This window comes from Gallus gallus, chromosome 11 (genome assembly GCF_016699485.2).
Source record: "Gallus gallus isolate bGalGal1 chromosome 11, bGalGal1.mat.broiler.GRCg7b, whole genome shotgun sequence".
NCBI classification, from domain to species: Eukaryota; Metazoa; Chordata; class Aves; order Galliformes; family Phasianidae; genus Gallus; species Gallus gallus.
In genome coordinates, this window is record NC_052542.1 from 336,910 (window position 1) to 354,399 (window position 17,490).

The window sequence follows — 17,490 nt, forward strand, 5'->3', positions numbered from 1 at the left end:
GTCACACATTGGAACAGGTTGCCCAGAGAGGTTGGAAAAGCACCATCTCTCTGGATATCCAAATATGGGATGCAGCCCTCAGCCACCTCCTCCAGCTGACCCTGGTTTTGGGAGGGCAGCGTGACCAGGTGATGATGTCCTGAGGTGGTTTACAGCTATGCCGTGGACACGTAAACGAAAGCTGTACGCAGAACCGTTTACATCTTTCCTTGCATGGAGATGGTTTCTGAGGGCTTTGGGCTGCTCTCCAGGAAGCCCCAGCACAGCAGCAGGACCTCAGCACGGCCAGATGAAACTGTGGGGCTCCCTGAAGCAGTGGGACACTGAAAGGAGCGTTCCCAGGGTACCCATGGCCTCGTGCTGGAAGAAGGGGCAGGAGGGAGGGCTGGGGCAGAGCCGGAAGCAGGGGCACAAGCAGACACCTCCACCTCAGCCAGCTGAGAAGGGCTCCCAGGCTGCCTGCCCAGATCTTGGCTCCAGGTTGAGCTCAGCACACGAGAAAAGCACAGCAGATTCTTATCATCTTTATTAATATTTTGTTTTCCAATACAGTAAATCCTCTCTACAGCGACAGGTTAGTTAAATCTGGTTTACATATTGCCGTCTTGTGTGAGAACTGCGGCCTCGACGCCGCTGTGACAAAACCAGGTTGCGCTCAGACAGGGAAAGGGGGAAATGCGTTCAATTCTGATGTGGCCGGGAAAAGGGGAGAACCAATAAAATCAAAAGGACGAACCACAGAGGGAACAGAACGAACCAACACAACCCAGGTGGGAAACCGAAGGCAAGCACGGCCAGACCACCTCAAATGGAACCACACGGCACCACTTGTACGAGAAAACAAGGGGAGCAAACCCAAAGGTCAGGGACCGGACAACCCCGTGTATAATATGTATAGGTATTTATATATATATATCATCTGGAAGGACACGCTGAGAAAATGGGTGATCGCAGTGGTATCTACAGAAAAAAAAAGGCCTGCTTAGCATTTAGAGTCACACCGAGAAGGAAGCACACGGCGGGATGAATGGGGGGAAAGGGGACACTGGCGTTGTCAGTGTTATGGGGTACGGACCGAGGTGCCGGCCTTGGGGCCAGGAGCCCTCGAGCACCCGCTGGGAGCCCTGTGGCCCCTTGATGGGGGCGAGGGCCTGTGGGGAAAGTGCTTCAAGGGGGCTGCTTCAAGGGACCTGCTCCAGCCCAGACGGCTGCAGCAGGTGGATCCTCAAAGGGGCTCTGCAGCTGCCCTGCCCCAGGGCCCACCACGAGGCCCCGAGCACCCGTCACCAGAGCTGGGCTCTCCGTTGGCCCAGGCGGAGCTGGGCTGGGTGGCTGATGGCAGGGTTACACAATGACACGGCTGTCCATGTCACCCGGAGCCAGATGGGGCCTTGCAGCCTGCTTAGAGCCAAGCCCTTAATGGCCCACTCGCTGCAAAGGTGAGACATGGGGGAACCATCTCCCATGGACAAAGCCAGGTGTAGAATGTTCCCCGCGTGCCATGGGGTCACCTCGCAGAACTGACACGCTGAGGGGGGGGGTGCCCTGCGGGGCGGGGGGTGCAGGGGGCCTCCTGGAGTGGGGTGGTCTCATTTTATTGCTAATGGCTCTGCTGCAGTGACAGCCAAAGGCTGAGGGGGCAGAACCTCACGGTGTCCCCAGACCCAGCAGCCTGTGAGCTCTGGTGGCCTCAGACCAGAGCCAGCACATCGGGAACCGAGTGAGGCAAGAGGCAGTCACTGCCCCCACATGCACTTTTGGCAGCAATTGTCCTTTTTGCAACAAAAACAGGGCCAAGGCAGCACTGTGCATGGGATGTGGGCGGGGGGGATGCTCATGATCCCCTTCTGCCCTGATGGCTCAGGCTGAGACCTCCGCCCCTGCCCTGGGCAGCCCCCGAGGTGCATGGCAGGGAGGGGCACAGGCAGGATGCAATTGCTCATGATGCCCAGCATGCACCCAGGCTGCAGGTCCTGCCTGTGCCAGGGATCCCACGCAATGCCCGGGGAATGGCCACTGGGGCGAAGAATGGGAGCTGCAGCCCCAGGGTGGGTGCTGTAATCTCCCCAAAATGACCACACACAGCACCCCAGCCCTGGCTTCTTTCTGGCTTGGCCACCCTTGGGAGACCAACCTACCTCTCTGCATCCTGCTGTCCTGCCCACGTCCTCCTGTCCTGCCCATGTCCCACTGTCCTGTTCCATCCCACCGTTCCACCCCTGCTCACCCATCCCGGCCACATTCCCCCACCATCCTCCCTCCCACACCAGGGCCAAGGCAGTGCTGGGGAGGGTGAGGACTGAGGCAGAGCCATGTGTGACCACTGGGCTGAGCTGGGACTCTGAGGCTGGAGGTGACAAGGAGGAGCTCCTCTGGTGCCCAGCGAGGGAGGGAGGCCAACAGCAAAGAAGATGAATCAACCCCAGGGGAGCGAGAGCACTGGCAGAGGTCGTCCGCGGGGCGGGTGGGTGCTGGCGGGATGCTGACGGATGGGAAATGGCTCTGGAGGAAACGGTGGTGGCAGCCGTGGGCCTCAGCACGATACCTCCATGGTGTGGTTGATCTGCCCCATGGCCTCACTGCTCTCCGAATGGGTACAGGCACGTGGTCGGGCACCTTCCACCGAACTGGCGCTGGTGAGCGAGGCTGTGCGGGAGCGGGCCAGGCGGGTCATGCTGGCGGACGGCACTGCATGGGCACAGAGAGGGGGTCTGGGTGCTCGGCCAGGAGGGGCTGGGCTGACACTGCCTAATGCAAGCAAAGCTGCTGGCCTGGAGCTGGTCCCACTCCCCAAGGCAGATGGCCCCAGACACAAGCTTGCAGCATGCAGTGCCACAGCATGAGCAGCTCCGTGCTGGCAGAGGATGCGGTGCCCCAGCCATTCCCCTGGGCAGTGAGGCAGCGGGAAGCCCCAGCCACCGTGCTCCAGGGGGGTGTGAGTGGGGACGGGAGCTCTCCCAGCTCCCTGGGGTGAACGTGGCCCCTTCTTCCAGCCAGGATGCACAGAGGACACAGCTCCTGTCCTGTGGAAGAGCACATGGTGGGCATGCTGCCTGCATGGGGAGACTTGTCTGAATGCCATTGCTCAGCCCTCAGCCGTGGCTCAGGGTGGAGGCAGCCCAACGCCTTGGGCAAAGCAGAGCAGGACAGAAGGCACTGTCTGGGAATGGCCAGCCCCATGCCCAGGCTGCTCACAAAGGCGCCCCAGCAGCCTCAGGGCTCAGCGCCAGGAGGGCACCATGCAGCGGTGGGCACGGGCCGGGCAGCGCCGAGCGGTACCTGCACCTCCACTCAGCCTCCGATCCTTCAGGTGGGCGACTGGCGGGGCGGGAGCAGGAGGAGGGCAGGAGGGCAGAGAGAGAACATCAGCTACATCGGGGGCTGCACGGGGCCAGAGGTCTCCTCCTAACCCCCGTGCGTGCACAGATCTGCGTGGGTGCACACGGACCTGCACACACACAGACACACGCATACACAGAGACCCACGCACACACACAGCCTGTACGCCCCACACTCCAAACACACGGATGGGCACCTTGTACACATACAGCACTACAGACACGTTTGCATCCGTCCATCAGGATGGGCACACACGTGTGCCAGGCTCCTCTGTGGAACACACACATACTCACACGCACACCCAGGCAGCCCCATGCCCAGCCCTGGCACTCACTGTAGCCCATGCCTTGCAGGAAGTACTTGAAGGCTTCGGTCAGCTTGCCGGGCTGCAGGGAGAGAGCAAAAGGAGCTGAGGCACAGCCCCACACCATCACCAGTACCCCCATGGGACTCCTGTGCCCACATCAGCCCATCCCTTTCCGGACAGGGGCCGCACCAGTCCGTGTCTCAGGGGCCAGTATAACTCAGCTGATGGAGGGCACTCACCTGTGTGACCTGGGGCAGCCCGCCAGAATCCGCCATCTGCACAGAGAAGGTCCTGGTTAGTTTGGGGGACGCCTTTTCCCCCACCCCAACCCCTGGTGCCCACTGGCAGGATTCTACTGCCAGGCCACCCTGCTCACTCCAGTCCCACATGAACCTGGGACAGGGAGGCAGGGACAACCTGTAATGCTGAAGCACAGGGCAACAGGACAGTGCACAAGCAGTGGGGGCCACCCTGCTACCCCCGTCACCCACCTACCTTCAGAAAAGTGGTGTTTGTGGGATCCAGCTTGGAATTACACTCCACCTGTGGGTCAGAGGGACAAGAACTAGCACCCTGGGGTGCCCCACGTCTGGCAGAAGCTGCCCACAGGTGCCACCTTTGGTCCCAGCGCCATTCTGGCACATCCCACCCCAGGCAGCCATGTGTGCCCCACGTGCCTACAAACATGGATGCCTACAATCACTCACCACACCCTCTTCAGCAGGAGCGTTGTCTCCCACCACCAACATCACAGGGCAACTGGAAATGAGAGGAGGAAAGGGGCACAGTCAGAGCTCGGGGTGGGCTCCCTGCCCTGGGCAGTGCCTGTGCAGCTCTTACCGCAGCGTCTTGGCGTTGGGCACAGTGCCGGGTCGGTTGATGTCTAGATCCCTGCGGCTGGAGGAGGAGAGAGAGCCAGTGTGAGCATGTAGGCAGGCACAGATCTGGGGTATGCCCAGAGAACAGCTCTATGGAGCCCTGGCGTCCCAGCACACTGTAATCCCCCAACACATTGCTCCCTGCTGGCCTGCACTAGAGCAGCACTCAGGGGGGCGGAGGTTCCCACGGCACGTCGGGGGCACCCACCACCAGGTGAAGATGGCAGTGTTGCTGGGTGCTGCTTACCTGTTGTACATGTTGAGGAAGAGCTGGAGGTTGAACTGGTTCACCACGCTTCCAATCTGCTGCCTGTAACTCTGCACCAGCTCCGTGTTGTTCACCAGCTCCTCCTGCACTCGCAAAAGACAGAAATCAGGGCGAGGGCCGCCAGGTGCCCATGCCTTGCCCACTGACAGCAAAGCAGAAGAATGCAGGCATGTATCTCACCCAGCACTGGGTAGGGCTGAGCCCCACATCAGGCAGGAGGGATGCAGGCAGGGCTTTGCCAAGCCCATCCCCAGCACCACAGCACCCAGCACTTGGGGGTAGGGCACAGCCAGGCTGGGATGCTGTGGGGACAGACACAGGCAGAATGCAGGGCAGGCAGCCCTTACCTGGCTGAACAGGTGGGACAGGACCGTGTCTGGCAGTGTGCTGGTGAGGCCCGAGAGCTGTGGAGAGAGCACAGGGAGTTACCATTCTGCTGAGGCTGGCTCCTGCCCTGGCACCACAAGATGTAATGGGATGGGGGCCCAAGCCCCAGGATGCCACGAGAGCGTGGAGGGGTTTGGGGTCCTGCCCACCTTGGCAGCTGCCCAGTCAATCCAGCCTTTGCCATTGGGGTCGATGTTCATGAGGACCAGCCCTTCAACCAGGTCGGGGAAGATGAGCTGCACCAAGCAAGAGGAGAGATGTTCAGCACGAAGAGGCAATGTGCCACCAGCAACACTGCCCACTGTGCAGGCACTACAGCCAGGCCAGGGGCATCCCAAGGAGTCCTGGAGCCCTGGGGGCCAACATGGCCCTGTCTTGGCACAGCACTGCCATCCCAACCTCCCCTGCCCTCCAGGAGTCTTCACAGCAGCACACTGTGCCTGGGCTGCCAGCTCAGGCTCCTTCCCACATGCTGGGCTGGCAGGAGGCACAGGCAACTCAGGGCCACTCCATGCTCACCGCAAACTTGGCCAGCACGTAGGCTCCTGCCCCAACACCGATCCCAATCACATACTTGAACCTGGAAAGCAGAGAGGTACATATGAGGAAATGGTGGGAAACCCCAGGGCATCCCTTCAACGAGGATGGGGCACAGAATGACCTGGAGGGTACTGGCTAACCAGGACAACTGCCCCAGCCCCAAGCCCTCCTGCCCCTCTGCTCCCTGCACCAGCTGAGGAGAGGTTGACTCACCCAAAGTGCTGCACCACGCTGGGTAACATGGCAGCCAGCTGGTCCATGGATGGGTACTGGTACCTGCAGCAGGGGGGGCACAGGGAGGTGGCTGTGGGGCCTGTACGGAGCTCACAGCCCTGCTCACCCACCAAGCACCGTATTGCCCACCCTGGGCTCTGACACAGCTCAGAGAAACCTGCAAGCAGGTGGTTGCCCTGGCAAGGACAACCAGTGGGCATGGCAAGTCCCCAGCACAGGCACCTACCCCTGTGGGAACTGCGAGGCTCCTGCCTGCTGGCCTGGTGCATCCACGTGACACACTACAAAGTGTTTTGTGATCTCCTGCATGTCTTCATAGTTGAAGAAGGTGTTGAAACAAAGCTTGTCTGTCAAAGGGAGGCAGTGATCAGACACCAAACACCCAGCACAGGGCCCTGGTGGGTGAGGGGAGCATGGAGACAGGTCATCCACTGTCCTACTGCCTAGGCCAGGAGCTGATGTGCCACCAAAGCCCCTCGCCCTCTCCCTCTGGGTTTCTGTCCCCCACAGCAGAGATCATGGCCACCTTTAGCAAGGGCTGCGTGTCCCCAGAAGGAATGAAATGAATGGGGATAGACACCCAGGACTGCAGGACAAGGCTGCGGTGCCTCTAAACAGCCACATCACTCTCATGCAGCATGGCTGAGATCATTCCCATCCACCCCACGCTGGCTTCAGAAAAGAGTATGCCGGCTAAAATGGGCAGTGTAGCTCCTTCACCCCAGGCACTCACGGTTGAGGCCCACATCGTGGTACGTCAGGATGGCAGGGCGGTTCCCCTTGGGTGAGCCTCGGATGACCACGTGCAGCAGCCCATAGGGCGTCTCAATGTCGTGTTCCTGGGGGAAGAGGAAAGAAGGGTGACATCAGTCCTGCCCCACACAGCCCTCCTGCCCCAGCAATCCTCCCAAGAGTCGCGCGCACGCGTGTGTGTGTGTGTGTGTGTGGCCACAGGCTTCAGTGTGGCCAGCATCCCAGAAATGCCTTCCCCATGGGAACCATCTGTGGGTAAGCAACACCTCCAGACAGCACCATGGAGATGTCTCCTGGGATTCAGGGCATGCGGCCCCACAGCCCTGGGCAGGGATGAGACCCGAGCTCCGGGCAGCCCTGTGTCTAGGCCAGCAGCAGAGGGCAGGGCATTGCATATAAACACTCCCAGCCTCCATCAGCTCCCCACAGGGCGGAGTTTTCCCAAGCTGGATGCAGCTACTGCATATTTAATAGCAGCCTGTGGATGGTTCCTCTGCAGACTCTCTGTGACTCCTCATGGGATCCACATGCCAGCTCTGCATTTTCCTTCACCATTGACACGAGCAGATTTCACCCACATGAAAGGCTCAGGATCCCCAGGCTTGGCAGCAGCAGTCAGCAAAGAATGTCCAAACGCAGCCCAACCTCTTCTCAGAGGCACAGGAGGCTGCCCAGGAGCCAGTGCAGGAAAGGTGCAGCCATGCCCCAGAAAGAGAGTATGATAAATACAGAGCATCTGGGATGGCACAGGAGAGCTGAGACAGGATAGGAAAATCACAGGAAGGGGCGGAGGGTTTGGGGTGGGGTGGGAAGATTTAGGATTGGAGAGGTGGATGGGATGGGATGGGATCTAGGATGGAATAGGTGTATCATGGTATGGGACCACAGGATGGGATGAAGGGATAGAGGTTTCAGATGGAATGAGATGGGATGGGAGAGGGTGGTTTAAAATGAGACGAGAGAACTTGGGATGATCGAAGAGGGCTTTGGATGGCAATGACTGTGGGAGGGGGCAGCTGGAAAACAGGATAAGACAGGAGGTCTCGAGGGCAGGAGACCACGACAGTTTTGGCAACAAGGTGAGAGAACAGCGTGACCCACTTGGCCTGGAATCACTATGCCTGGGGCAAATAGGCAGCGGTCAGATCCCAAACATTGCCCCGGGAAATGCCATATCCTGAGCTCAAAATGAGAGCTAAAATAACCACAAAACCCCATGGTCTAAAATAGTCATGCCCCACACAGAGACCGGGAATGCCTTGTGCCTCAATTCCTCTGGCTTGGGAAGGCAGTGATTGTCAGGGAGAGAGGGGGAGTGAAGAGCAGCTCCTTCGTGACCACCCTCTGACCTCACTTCAGCCTTGCTAAGGAGGAGGGAGCAGGAAGAACCTCATTGCCAGGGCACCGTTTCAGGGCACAGATGCCCTCCAGCCCTCACTCACTGCCATCAGAGCTTCTCTCAGATAGGGGGTTCCAGGCCCGCTGTCCCAGGCCCACAAGGTCACACCGGTGTAGCTTCATCCTCATGCCCAAGCCCTGACAGCTGCAGACAAGCCCCACAGATGGGACGATGCAGGGGGAACGGCCCCTCCACAGCCACGTGGGCTCCTGCAGGCCACGCGCCACCAAGGACTGTGAAGGACGCAGGCCTTGGGCAGGAGGAGCAGCCTGAGGACGGATGCTCCTTGCCATGGTGCCTCTCCACGCCGCGAGCTGCTGCCCCCAGGGGCTCACAGCACCGGAGGACGGCTCAAGGGCTCCTCAGAGCTGATGCTGAGCTCCCCAAGGACACCCTGACCCAGCTCTCAGCCACAGCCATCACTCCACTCCCACAGCACACGGCATCCATCCCTTCCTTCACCCACCTCTGCAGGTGCTGAGCAGGGACACCATCACAGATGGGGAAACTGAGGCAGCAGAAAGGCTCGGCCCAAGGTCACCGAGCAGGAGGTGTCCACACGGCTCAGTCCTGGGCACGGGGCTCTCTCCCTCCCTCCAGCACAGCTCCCCTCACAGCTCTGACAGCCTCCTCTGTGCTCCCGGCTCCAAATCACAAGCCTGAGCTGGTGTCTCCTTCCCTAGTGCTGCGACCCCCGCCCAGCAGGCCAGGCACATCCCTGCCTGCTGCGGCAGTGCTGGGTGCCACAGCCCTGCCCTCTGCCGCAGATGCGTCCGTGCTCGCTCAGGGGAGAGGCTCGTGATGGAGAGGATGAAGCTAACAAGAAGGGGTCACTGACAACCCATGGCTGCAGCGAGGTGGTGTGGGGGCTGCAGCACCCATACGTGCCTGCCAGAGCCCAGTTCTGTGCAGGGCTTAGCATCTGCGGGGTTCCCACTTGCCCGTCGCAGCACTCCCACCTGCCCACCCTCCACACCAGCCTGCTGCCATCACTGCGGAGGCTGCAAAACATCCGAGGGGTCGCTCCCAAATGGCCAGCCCCTGGTCCTCCATCCCCCCTGCGCCCCCCAGGCCCTGCGTGGGGTGCAGCGGGGCCACCCCTGCCCGCAGTCATCCCAGCACAGCTGCAGCCACAGCTCAGCTTGTCCCGGCGCGGCAGCTCCGCCAGGCCCGAGGAGGACGTGCTCAAGGACAATGCGGCCCCGAAACCCGCGCCGCATCAGGGATGCGGTGGTGGTGTGGCCACGTGAAGGAAGGGCTCCCCGGAGGGAGCTGCGCCCACCCCATCACCTGCCCAGCGCACAGCAAGCCCCGCTTGGTGCAACGGTCCATCCTGAGCCGGCGGGGCAGGAAGTGGGGCAAAACCCAGGGGGAAAGGAGGGCAGCACGGCGACGGCGGTACCTACCCCATCCCAGCACTCGGGCATGGTGAGGACCGTGCAGGCGAGGGTGTGCGGTCAGGGAGGGCCGGGCGCGGGGTCCCTGCGCAGGGCACGGCGCTGCAGCGGGCTGGGGTGAAGCAGAGCTCTGCGCTGGCTCAGCCCCTCGCCTCGATTTATAACGGAGCCCCAGCCCTGCGCTAAGCCCTCCCTCTCCCTTCCCCCTCAGCCGACGTGCAGCCCCAGCAGGTTTGGCCTCCATTGCAGGCGAGCGCTGCGATGCAGCCGGCACTCAGCCATTGGCTGCCACGCGAATTATTCATGCTCCAATTGGCCCCAAATACCCTTGTTTATGAAGAAAAACGCCTGGCGCCGTGCAGTACCCGCTCCATCTTCCCTCCTCTAGCAGACCAAACAGGCACAGGCACCCAGATGGAGCTACGCTGACACCCTCTGTGACACAGAGCATCCTGAAGGCAGAGCTCAGCACCCCTCACCTGCGCCCAGACGTGAGCACACATGGCTCAGCGCAAACACGCAGAGTCATGCTCGAGCCTGCAGCCATCCAGGCCGGAGCCTGCAGCAACGCACATGCACAGTGAAGCACTCATGCACCCACAAACACACACGGCAGGTGATCTGTGTATGCACATGGCCGTGCACATATATGCACACGGAGCCTTGTGCACATGTGTGGACACACATGAATGTTGCCCCAATATGCCCTCACCCAGGAGCATAAGAAGGTCTGTGCCCAGGGTGGGAATGTGCACATATGAAACAAGGAATACGGTGTGGTTGTGTGGCCACAGAGAGGTTACACGACACGCTGGCATGGACACAGATCCCCCCACCCCTGCCTGATGCAGGATGCCAGCACAACCCTAATTCAGCCCAGACCTGGACATCACCAGTGGCAGGTGAATAAGCCAGGAGGAACAGCCCAGCATCCCCAGTGGGTCAGACCACATCCCTGGGCCACACAGCAAGAGCATGCTTGTCTCTCCACCTGCCTCACTGGTCCCATCCAGTAACAGTTTCTCACCATCATGGCCCTATGTCATTCCCTGCACCTTCAGCCCAACCCTACTGGCTGACAATCACAGATGGAAGCAGTCCTGCAGCCCGCAGTGCCTGCCTGGACAGGCTGGATAGCCACATTCCATCGCTGGACCAAGGCAGCATCCAGCGAGGACACTCCTGCCTCTCTGGCCCAGCATGGCCTTGTTGCCCCGCCTCAGAGAGGCATCTGGTGCCCACTAGCATCCCTTGCCACGTCTTCCTCCATGCCCCAGCACACATCACAGCAGTGGGATAGTATCTCCGAGCAAGTTCCCAGGCCAGGGCCTTGAGCACCTCCTGCCATCACCAGTGTGCACGCAGCTTCCCCACGTGTCCTCAGCTTCAGCACCAGGTAGGGGAGGAATGGGTGGGAGAAAGGGCAGACAGACAGGCAATGGGAAAGCCCTCATCTTGCCTTGAACAAGCCAGGCTAGCTCGGAAACTTTGCTCTGCACTGTTTTGTCCTGTGGGGAACTCCACCCCAAACCCCTGGAGACACCTCTGCTGATGAATGACCACGTGGGAGGGGGAAGCCCGGGTCCCAACTGACATTTGGCACAGGAACAAAGCTGTCCACAGGTCTACGTGCCATTGTGCCAGCTGAAGGCATGGAAGTCCATGGGCCCAATGGGAATCATCCCAAGATACTGAAAGCACTGGATGATGGCATGGTGAGACTCCTCCCTCAATTATTCTCCAATAGTCTTAGGAATATGGAGAGGTCTCGGGCAACTGGAAGCCGGAAAATGTTGTCCTTGTTTTCAGGAATGGTAAGAGAAATCATTATTTCCAGGCCTGGCAGTATCACTTCACAGTATCTGGTAAAATTATGGAGAAGGTAATTCTAGGAGTTACTGAAAAACACTGGAAAGACACAGCAGTCATCGGTCACATTGGTCAGGGGGTCTCAAGTGTAAAGACCTGCTTAACGAATTTAATTTCCTTTTATGACAAGGTTACCCACCTCGCTGACAAAGGAAAGACAGGACACGTTCTGGATTTTTACAAAGCTTTTGAAACTGTCTCTCACAGCACCCTTCTGGACACGGTGTTTAGCTCTGTGCCAGACAAGTACATACTACGTGGGGTGAACAGCTGGCTGCTAGGTCAGGCTCCAAGAGCTGTGGTAAGTGGGGTTCCCTCAGACTGGTGCAGCTGCAGCCATGAGCAGCAAGCACAGCAGGCTTGCACCCAGACAGCACTGCAAGAAGCACGCTGGCGCTGTGGTGAGGCCCGTATGGAGAGCACTGGCCCAGGGACACCTATTCAGAGGGATTTCAGGGGCTGTGGACACCCATATGGGACTCCAGAAGCACAGCATCAGCAACACCATCTTCTTCTCCCTCCTCACTCTCGCCTTGGTGATAACAGACTGTTCCCATTGGCTCTGCAAACCACACCTCCCTGCATCCTGACAAAACTCTGCCGTGCCACACCACACACATGGGCGATGGAGGCTGAAAGGGCCAGTCCTAAAAGCCTGGGCACTGCATCTGCCGAAACAGGGACTGAGGCTCTCCTGACCCTCCGGCAGGGTGACTGAAATCAGCTTTAGTTGCTCCTCACAGGCACCGGGGGTTCAGCATAGGAGCTGACAAGGCACAGCCAGCACTGCCAAGCCTCAGATCACCAATGTATGCTGTGAAGTACCCTCACAGAGACTTGGGAGAGGACACACTGTGCTCCAGCCTCCCTGCCGCTGTCAGAGGGACAGGCAACAAGCCAGGGACCAGCAGCCCACATCCCAATCCCTATGCACTGACACCCCAGTCGCCATCAGAGGAGCATGGCACAGGCTGAGCCCAAGACAGAAGTGGGGACTGAAACACAGGCTGGGACCAGGCGCAAGCAGAGCCTGCAGGGACTCATGACCACAGCCTCCTGCTGCCTGGCAGCCCCAGGGCCAGGCTGCTTCAGGAGAGCTGGGCAGGACAGGGGCAGTGCCCTGCCTCCCAAAAAGAGAAAGACACTGTCACCCACCCTTATGTAACCGGGGAGCTGGCATTACCCAGGGAACCATTGCCATGGCAATGGCAGAGGGGCTGGAAAAGCAGCTTGCTTTTTAGAAGAAAACACCAGTCCTAAAAAGGTTTTGTCCCCGGTTCATTGCCAAGTGCCCACCAGCCACATCCGACCGCCAGTACCAAGTGCTACAGTAGGCACCAGGCCAGCATCCCCAGGGGCTCTGCGGGCAGACCCACAGCCATGGCCCCCTTCCTGCAGCACAGGCACCAAGCAGCCACTGCCTGCCCCAAGCTCTGGGGCAAGAAACAACTCCTCTTCCCCCACAGCCAATCCTACCTTCCAGTCTGTATCTGCAGTAGAGAGGAACACGTCCGAGTTCTCCTGTGGGAGAAGAAGAGCCATTAGATACTGAGGGCTGAAGCACACCAGCATCCATGTCCTGGCAGCCAACATGCAGGGTTGGAGCCAGAGCTGCCCCCCAACTCACCAGCTCAGCATCCTGGCCACGCAGCAGTGGCTTCTCCTCAGTGAAGCGCAGCTCGTGCAGCCCCGCCATGGTCATCTCCTGCAGCAGCAGCCCTGTCCGAGGGGAGGGAGACATCAGCACCCTGCTGGGTCCTGCTTCTGGTGTCCCTCAGCTCTCCCTGAGCCTTTCTGCCCAGAAAGCCAAATCAGCTCCCATCCACTTGGCCAACGGGGTCCGGTGTGCTGGCTTGGCCAGGGGCTGCAGCAAACCCTGCTTTGAAGCCAGGAATGGAAGCGAGGGCTGGCAGCACCTGGAGGAGCTCAGCTCCTACCCAGCTCCAGCTCTCCCAGTTAAGGGCTCAGGCAGACTGGGAGAGCCGTGTGTCTGTCAGTGCTGGTCACCCTGCAAATACGCAGCCTGGGGCGACAATGGTCCAATTTCCATGGCAGCTTTTAGCATTGGCCAGAGAGACGGGTCAATATTTCAGCTGCATGTAGGCTGTGGGCAGAAAGGGTGGGAGCAAGGGAGACCTTCCTGCAGAGCCAGACCAAGGTGTAACATTCCTCAGCCACGCGGAGGGATGCTCTGAGCAGCAGGAATGGCTCTGTCAGGGGGCAGAGAGACCACCCAAAGGTGATATGGCAGTGATGGGAGGAAGTCAAACCCAGAGCCTTTACCCACACAGCCCTCCCCTCACCTGCAGAGCAAGTGCTGGCCGGCTGGCAGCTCAGCTCCAGGGCTTGCAGGGATGGTCCTCACTGCAGGTGTGGGGCTGTGCGCTGCTGAGCAGGGCACCAAGGCTTCGTACACCCCAGTGCCAGCATTGCCAACATACCCCCAGATATCAGCCCAGCTCAGAAAGCAAAGGGGAGTGAGGGGCTGCACAGTAGCTGGCCGCACTCAGACAGTGACAGAGAAAGGGGAATGGGGACAGAGACAGTGCAGGCTGCCCTGTGTACGCATAGGGAGGGTCCCCAGCAGGTCCCACTGCCCATTGCCACCCACTCCCCAGCACCAAGCCTCCAGACATATTCCTGCTATTTCCCACGCAATCCCTCCATGGAGCCCAGTGAGGGCGGGGGCTGTGCCAGCACCGAGCAGAAGCAGACCCCGCTCCATCAGCAGCCTCAGCCAGGCCTGCCGCACGCTTTGCTCAGCACCACAACTGAGGCAGCCCAAGCTGAAGGTGCAGAAATGCAGAACTACGGGAACATTGCAGGGCATGTTCACCCCTGCCCCAGCCACCCAGAACACAGAATTGATGGTAAGCTTCCCTCCAGAGCCGTGTTCTGCTAATCCAACCGAGTTTTTCAGCTGAAAAACTAAGCGGGCTCTGCCACCTGGCTGCTCTCCGCAGAAACCACACTTCACTCTGCTCTCTGGGAGCAGTCCAACAAACCAGAGAGCTTTCGAAGCAGAAGCACCAGCGCAGAGCCTCCCAGAGCTCTGGCAGCCCCAGTCCCACACTGGCTCCAGCCCTGTGCCCCGTCTCAAGGAAAGGAAGGTTAAAAAGTGGGGGGAAATTGGCCTCACCGGGAGCCAGGTCTGGAAGAGAGCAGGAGAGTCGTGCGCTGACCGCACCGACTGCTGCGTGGCCGCGGTCCTAGGGCGGCTGGGGACAGCACTTAGCGCACGGTCGGTGCCTTTGTTAATTAAAGCCTCTGGCTGATAATCGGAGGGAGGGAGGCTGAACGATGAGGAACAGCCCCGTGACCTTGGTGCGTGGTGGGGGGAACGCCGGCCCACGGGGGACATGGCAGAGCCCCACGCCAACCAGCATCCTCAGTGCAGAACGAAAGCCATCGGGAGCAGTTCTGGGCTCGGGAGCAGGAGAGGAGCTAAGGGTCAGCCTTGGGGATCTCTGTGACAGGGAGCCCCGCAGTAGGATCACAGCCACACCGTGGCTTCCTGGGGGTTCCCCACTGGTGCCAGTGGGCTGCCCAAGGCTGTGGTCCCAGCCAGTGGCAGCCTGGGGACCCTCCAAGTCCTGCCCATCTCCAAGCTGCCCAGGATGCGATGGCCGGGGAGATGCCAACAGGGCTGGCAGTGAGCACTTTTCCCTCCAGCTCATCCCAATACTCCCCAGCAGCATCCATTCCCAGGTGTTCCCACTCTGCCTTCCCTACATGGTGCCAACACATCCTGGGCAGAGCTGGGACACATCTCCTCTATCTCCCTAATCCCAAACCAGTCCCAAACAGAGCACGGCACCATCCACCTGCACAGCCAAGCAGCAGCTGAGGTGCAGGAGCACAGTGCACTGCTGCTCCCCTGAAGGCACTGCTGCGTAGGACACACTGCCGGGAGCAATTTAAGCGACCCCTTTCCATTTCCCTCTTTTCAATGGATCAGACACGTGCCCGGGAACCACCCACCCTGGGCTCTCACGGCATGCCAGCACGAACCCTTGCAAACAGCCTTTCCCCTGCACCTTCCAGGGGTGAGCCGGGGAAGGGAGATGCAGACGGCCGCTGCGGCTCTGCCCTGCGGGGCCCTGGCACCGCGTGAGGAGATGCAGATGGAGGCAGCCCCGCTGGCTTTGCCTTCCCTGGGAACCTGCAGCCCAGCGTTCGCTCATTGAAGGAGAACCAGCATACGGCAAGGAAATGCATTACTGCTTACTGTTATACTTCTCATCCCGATGAAGCCGCAGGAAGAGTTTAACCGCGGTGACCAGAAGGCAGGGGATCCACAGGGACCTCCCCGCTGCCCCCCGCGTGCTGCCCAGCATGGCCGTGGCACCCCAGGGTGCTGGCACGGCTCCTCAGGGCGAATGGAGCAGCGTGCGGCAGACGGGGCTGGGGGGAGAAACCAAAGGAACGGGGCTGCTGGAAAACCTCACAGAGCACAGCGTGGGCCCCCTCCCACCCCGCCGGCGCGGGACAAACCCCCCAAAGCCGGGTCGAGGCTCACCGGGGAAGCTGGCAGCAGGGCTGCTGGCCCCGAGGGTAGCCGTAGGGATGCTCCGGCAGCCCCGCAGAAGGATCCCCGCAGCCCCCCTACTTCCCCAGCCCACCCGGGGCCACGAGCGCCCCGAGCCCGAGGGCACGGCCGGGGGCTGCGGCAGCGGGGAACGGAGCCACCGCGAAGCTCAGCCCCAGCCCGAGGGATGCGGCAGCGCGACCCGCGGCCCCGCCGTGCCCCCGGGGCTCGGGTACCTGTGAGCAGCTCGATCTTGTGCCGGAGAACCTTCATGCCGGGCCGGCGGCCCCGGCGCGGGGAGCGAGCGGAACCGGAGCGGAGCGGAGCGGAGAGCAGAGCGCAGGGCGGCGCAGGGGCGAGGCGGCACGGCCCCGGGGAGCGGATCCTCCCCTCGGCGGGGACGGAGAGGAGGGACGGGGCCGGGGATGGGGCCGGGAGCGGGGCCGGGGACGGACGGATAATGGGAACGAGGGAGGGGGGAACGAAAGGGCAACTGTGGAGCTGCGAGGGATACGGAGGGGCTGTGCAAGAAAGGGAGCAGGGTGAAGCGATGGAAGATACGGGAGAGCTCCGGATGCAGGGCTGTGTCCGAGGGGTCCCCAGGAAAGTGGCCATGACGGCTGAGCAGGGTGGGGGTCCCCACGATGGTCGACAGGCCCGGGAGGTCCTGCAATAACGGGGACCTGGGCAACGGGTGTCCCCACAGCATGGCCAAGGAGTCAGAGGGCAGAGAGTGGGGACGGCTACAGATGTGGGGTCCGAGAGGTCACCCAGGAGATGACACCATGGCTGGGATGGAGATGGTCCCCATACACATACAAGGTGCTGTGGGGTGATCACCCATCACCCTCACGACGGTGCTCAGGTCTGTGGAGGAGCCCAGGGGCTCCTAAAGCATCAAGGTAGCAATGCTGTGTTTGCTCTGGACAGTCCTGCCGCTGCTCCTTCCCATGTATTTCTTTGGTACTCTTTTAATTCATTTTCCTGCAGCTGGAGAGGCTCAGGTGGGAAGAGCTGAGCATCCTGCAGGCTGCGCCTTGGGGCCAGGACTCCCTCCTTCACTCCTCCCTGATGGACTCCTTCAGCTTAACTGAGGCTTAGGGTCTCCTAAACCACACGAGACACTGTACAAGGGATGGGATTTTGGTGTTGGGATCTGGGAGACAATCCCTACCCTGGAGGTCCTGGGGACCAGCAGGATTCAGGCCTCAGCTGTCCCTGGACTGGGAACTTTTTGGGGTTCCCAAACCCATCAGCTCGAGAGGGTAGATGCAGAGCCCTGTTAGCACACTCTCATACAATGACCAAAGTTTTCTCCCAACCCTAAACTCCGGGACTGCAGTGGGTGAACTACCAGCACTCCTCCTGTACAGCCCAGTCAAAAGTGCAGCTCGTCCCACACTGGGGGGAATGTCTGTTCCATCCCCGGTACATCTGTTCTGACAGCTTGTCCCAGGCTTGTTGGATGGCAACCAGCTTCCAGCTGACTTCAGCCTCTCCTGTTGAGTCACCAATAGCTCTGCATGCCAGGCTGTGTTCACCTTCTCACCTCAATGGGATACTGGGGAGCATGGGAGGTGTTCAGCCAGGA

The 17,490-nt window shown here is 60.4% G+C and overlaps 1 protein-coding gene across 7 annotated transcripts; it reads right to left on the reverse strand.

Moving 5' to 3' along the window:
- Positions 1-508: 508 nt before the first annotated feature.
- NDRG4 (NDRG family member 4) lies at positions 509-16,256 on the reverse strand. Of its 7 annotated transcripts, XM_001231664.7 has the most exons (17): positions 16,136-16,256; positions 12,999-13,090; positions 12,848-12,892; positions 6,687-6,792; positions 6,180-6,300; positions 5,933-5,995; positions 5,699-5,759; positions 5,329-5,415; positions 5,140-5,196; positions 4,772-4,875; positions 4,487-4,543; positions 4,354-4,405; positions 4,142-4,189; positions 3,886-3,921; positions 3,674-3,725; positions 3,280-3,318; positions 509-2,688 (listed from the first exon to the last, which is right to left on the reverse strand). In XM_001231664.7, exons 1-17 carry the CDS (start codon positions 16,170-16,172, stop codon positions 2,534-2,536), a joined length of 1,212 nt encoding a protein of 403 aa, XP_001231665.6. In that variant the 5' UTR covers positions 16,173-16,256; the 3' UTR covers positions 509-2,533. The 7 variants fall into 7 exon arrangements, with proteins under 7 accessions (XP_001231665.6, XP_004944070.4, XP_003641929.1 ...); XM_004944013.5 differs by lacking the exon at positions 3,280-3,318; XM_040645968.2 differs by lacking the exons at positions 509-2,688; positions 3,280-3,318 and adding an exon at positions 2,734-3,023.
- Between the last annotated feature and the right edge of the window lie 1,234 nt (positions 16,257-17,490).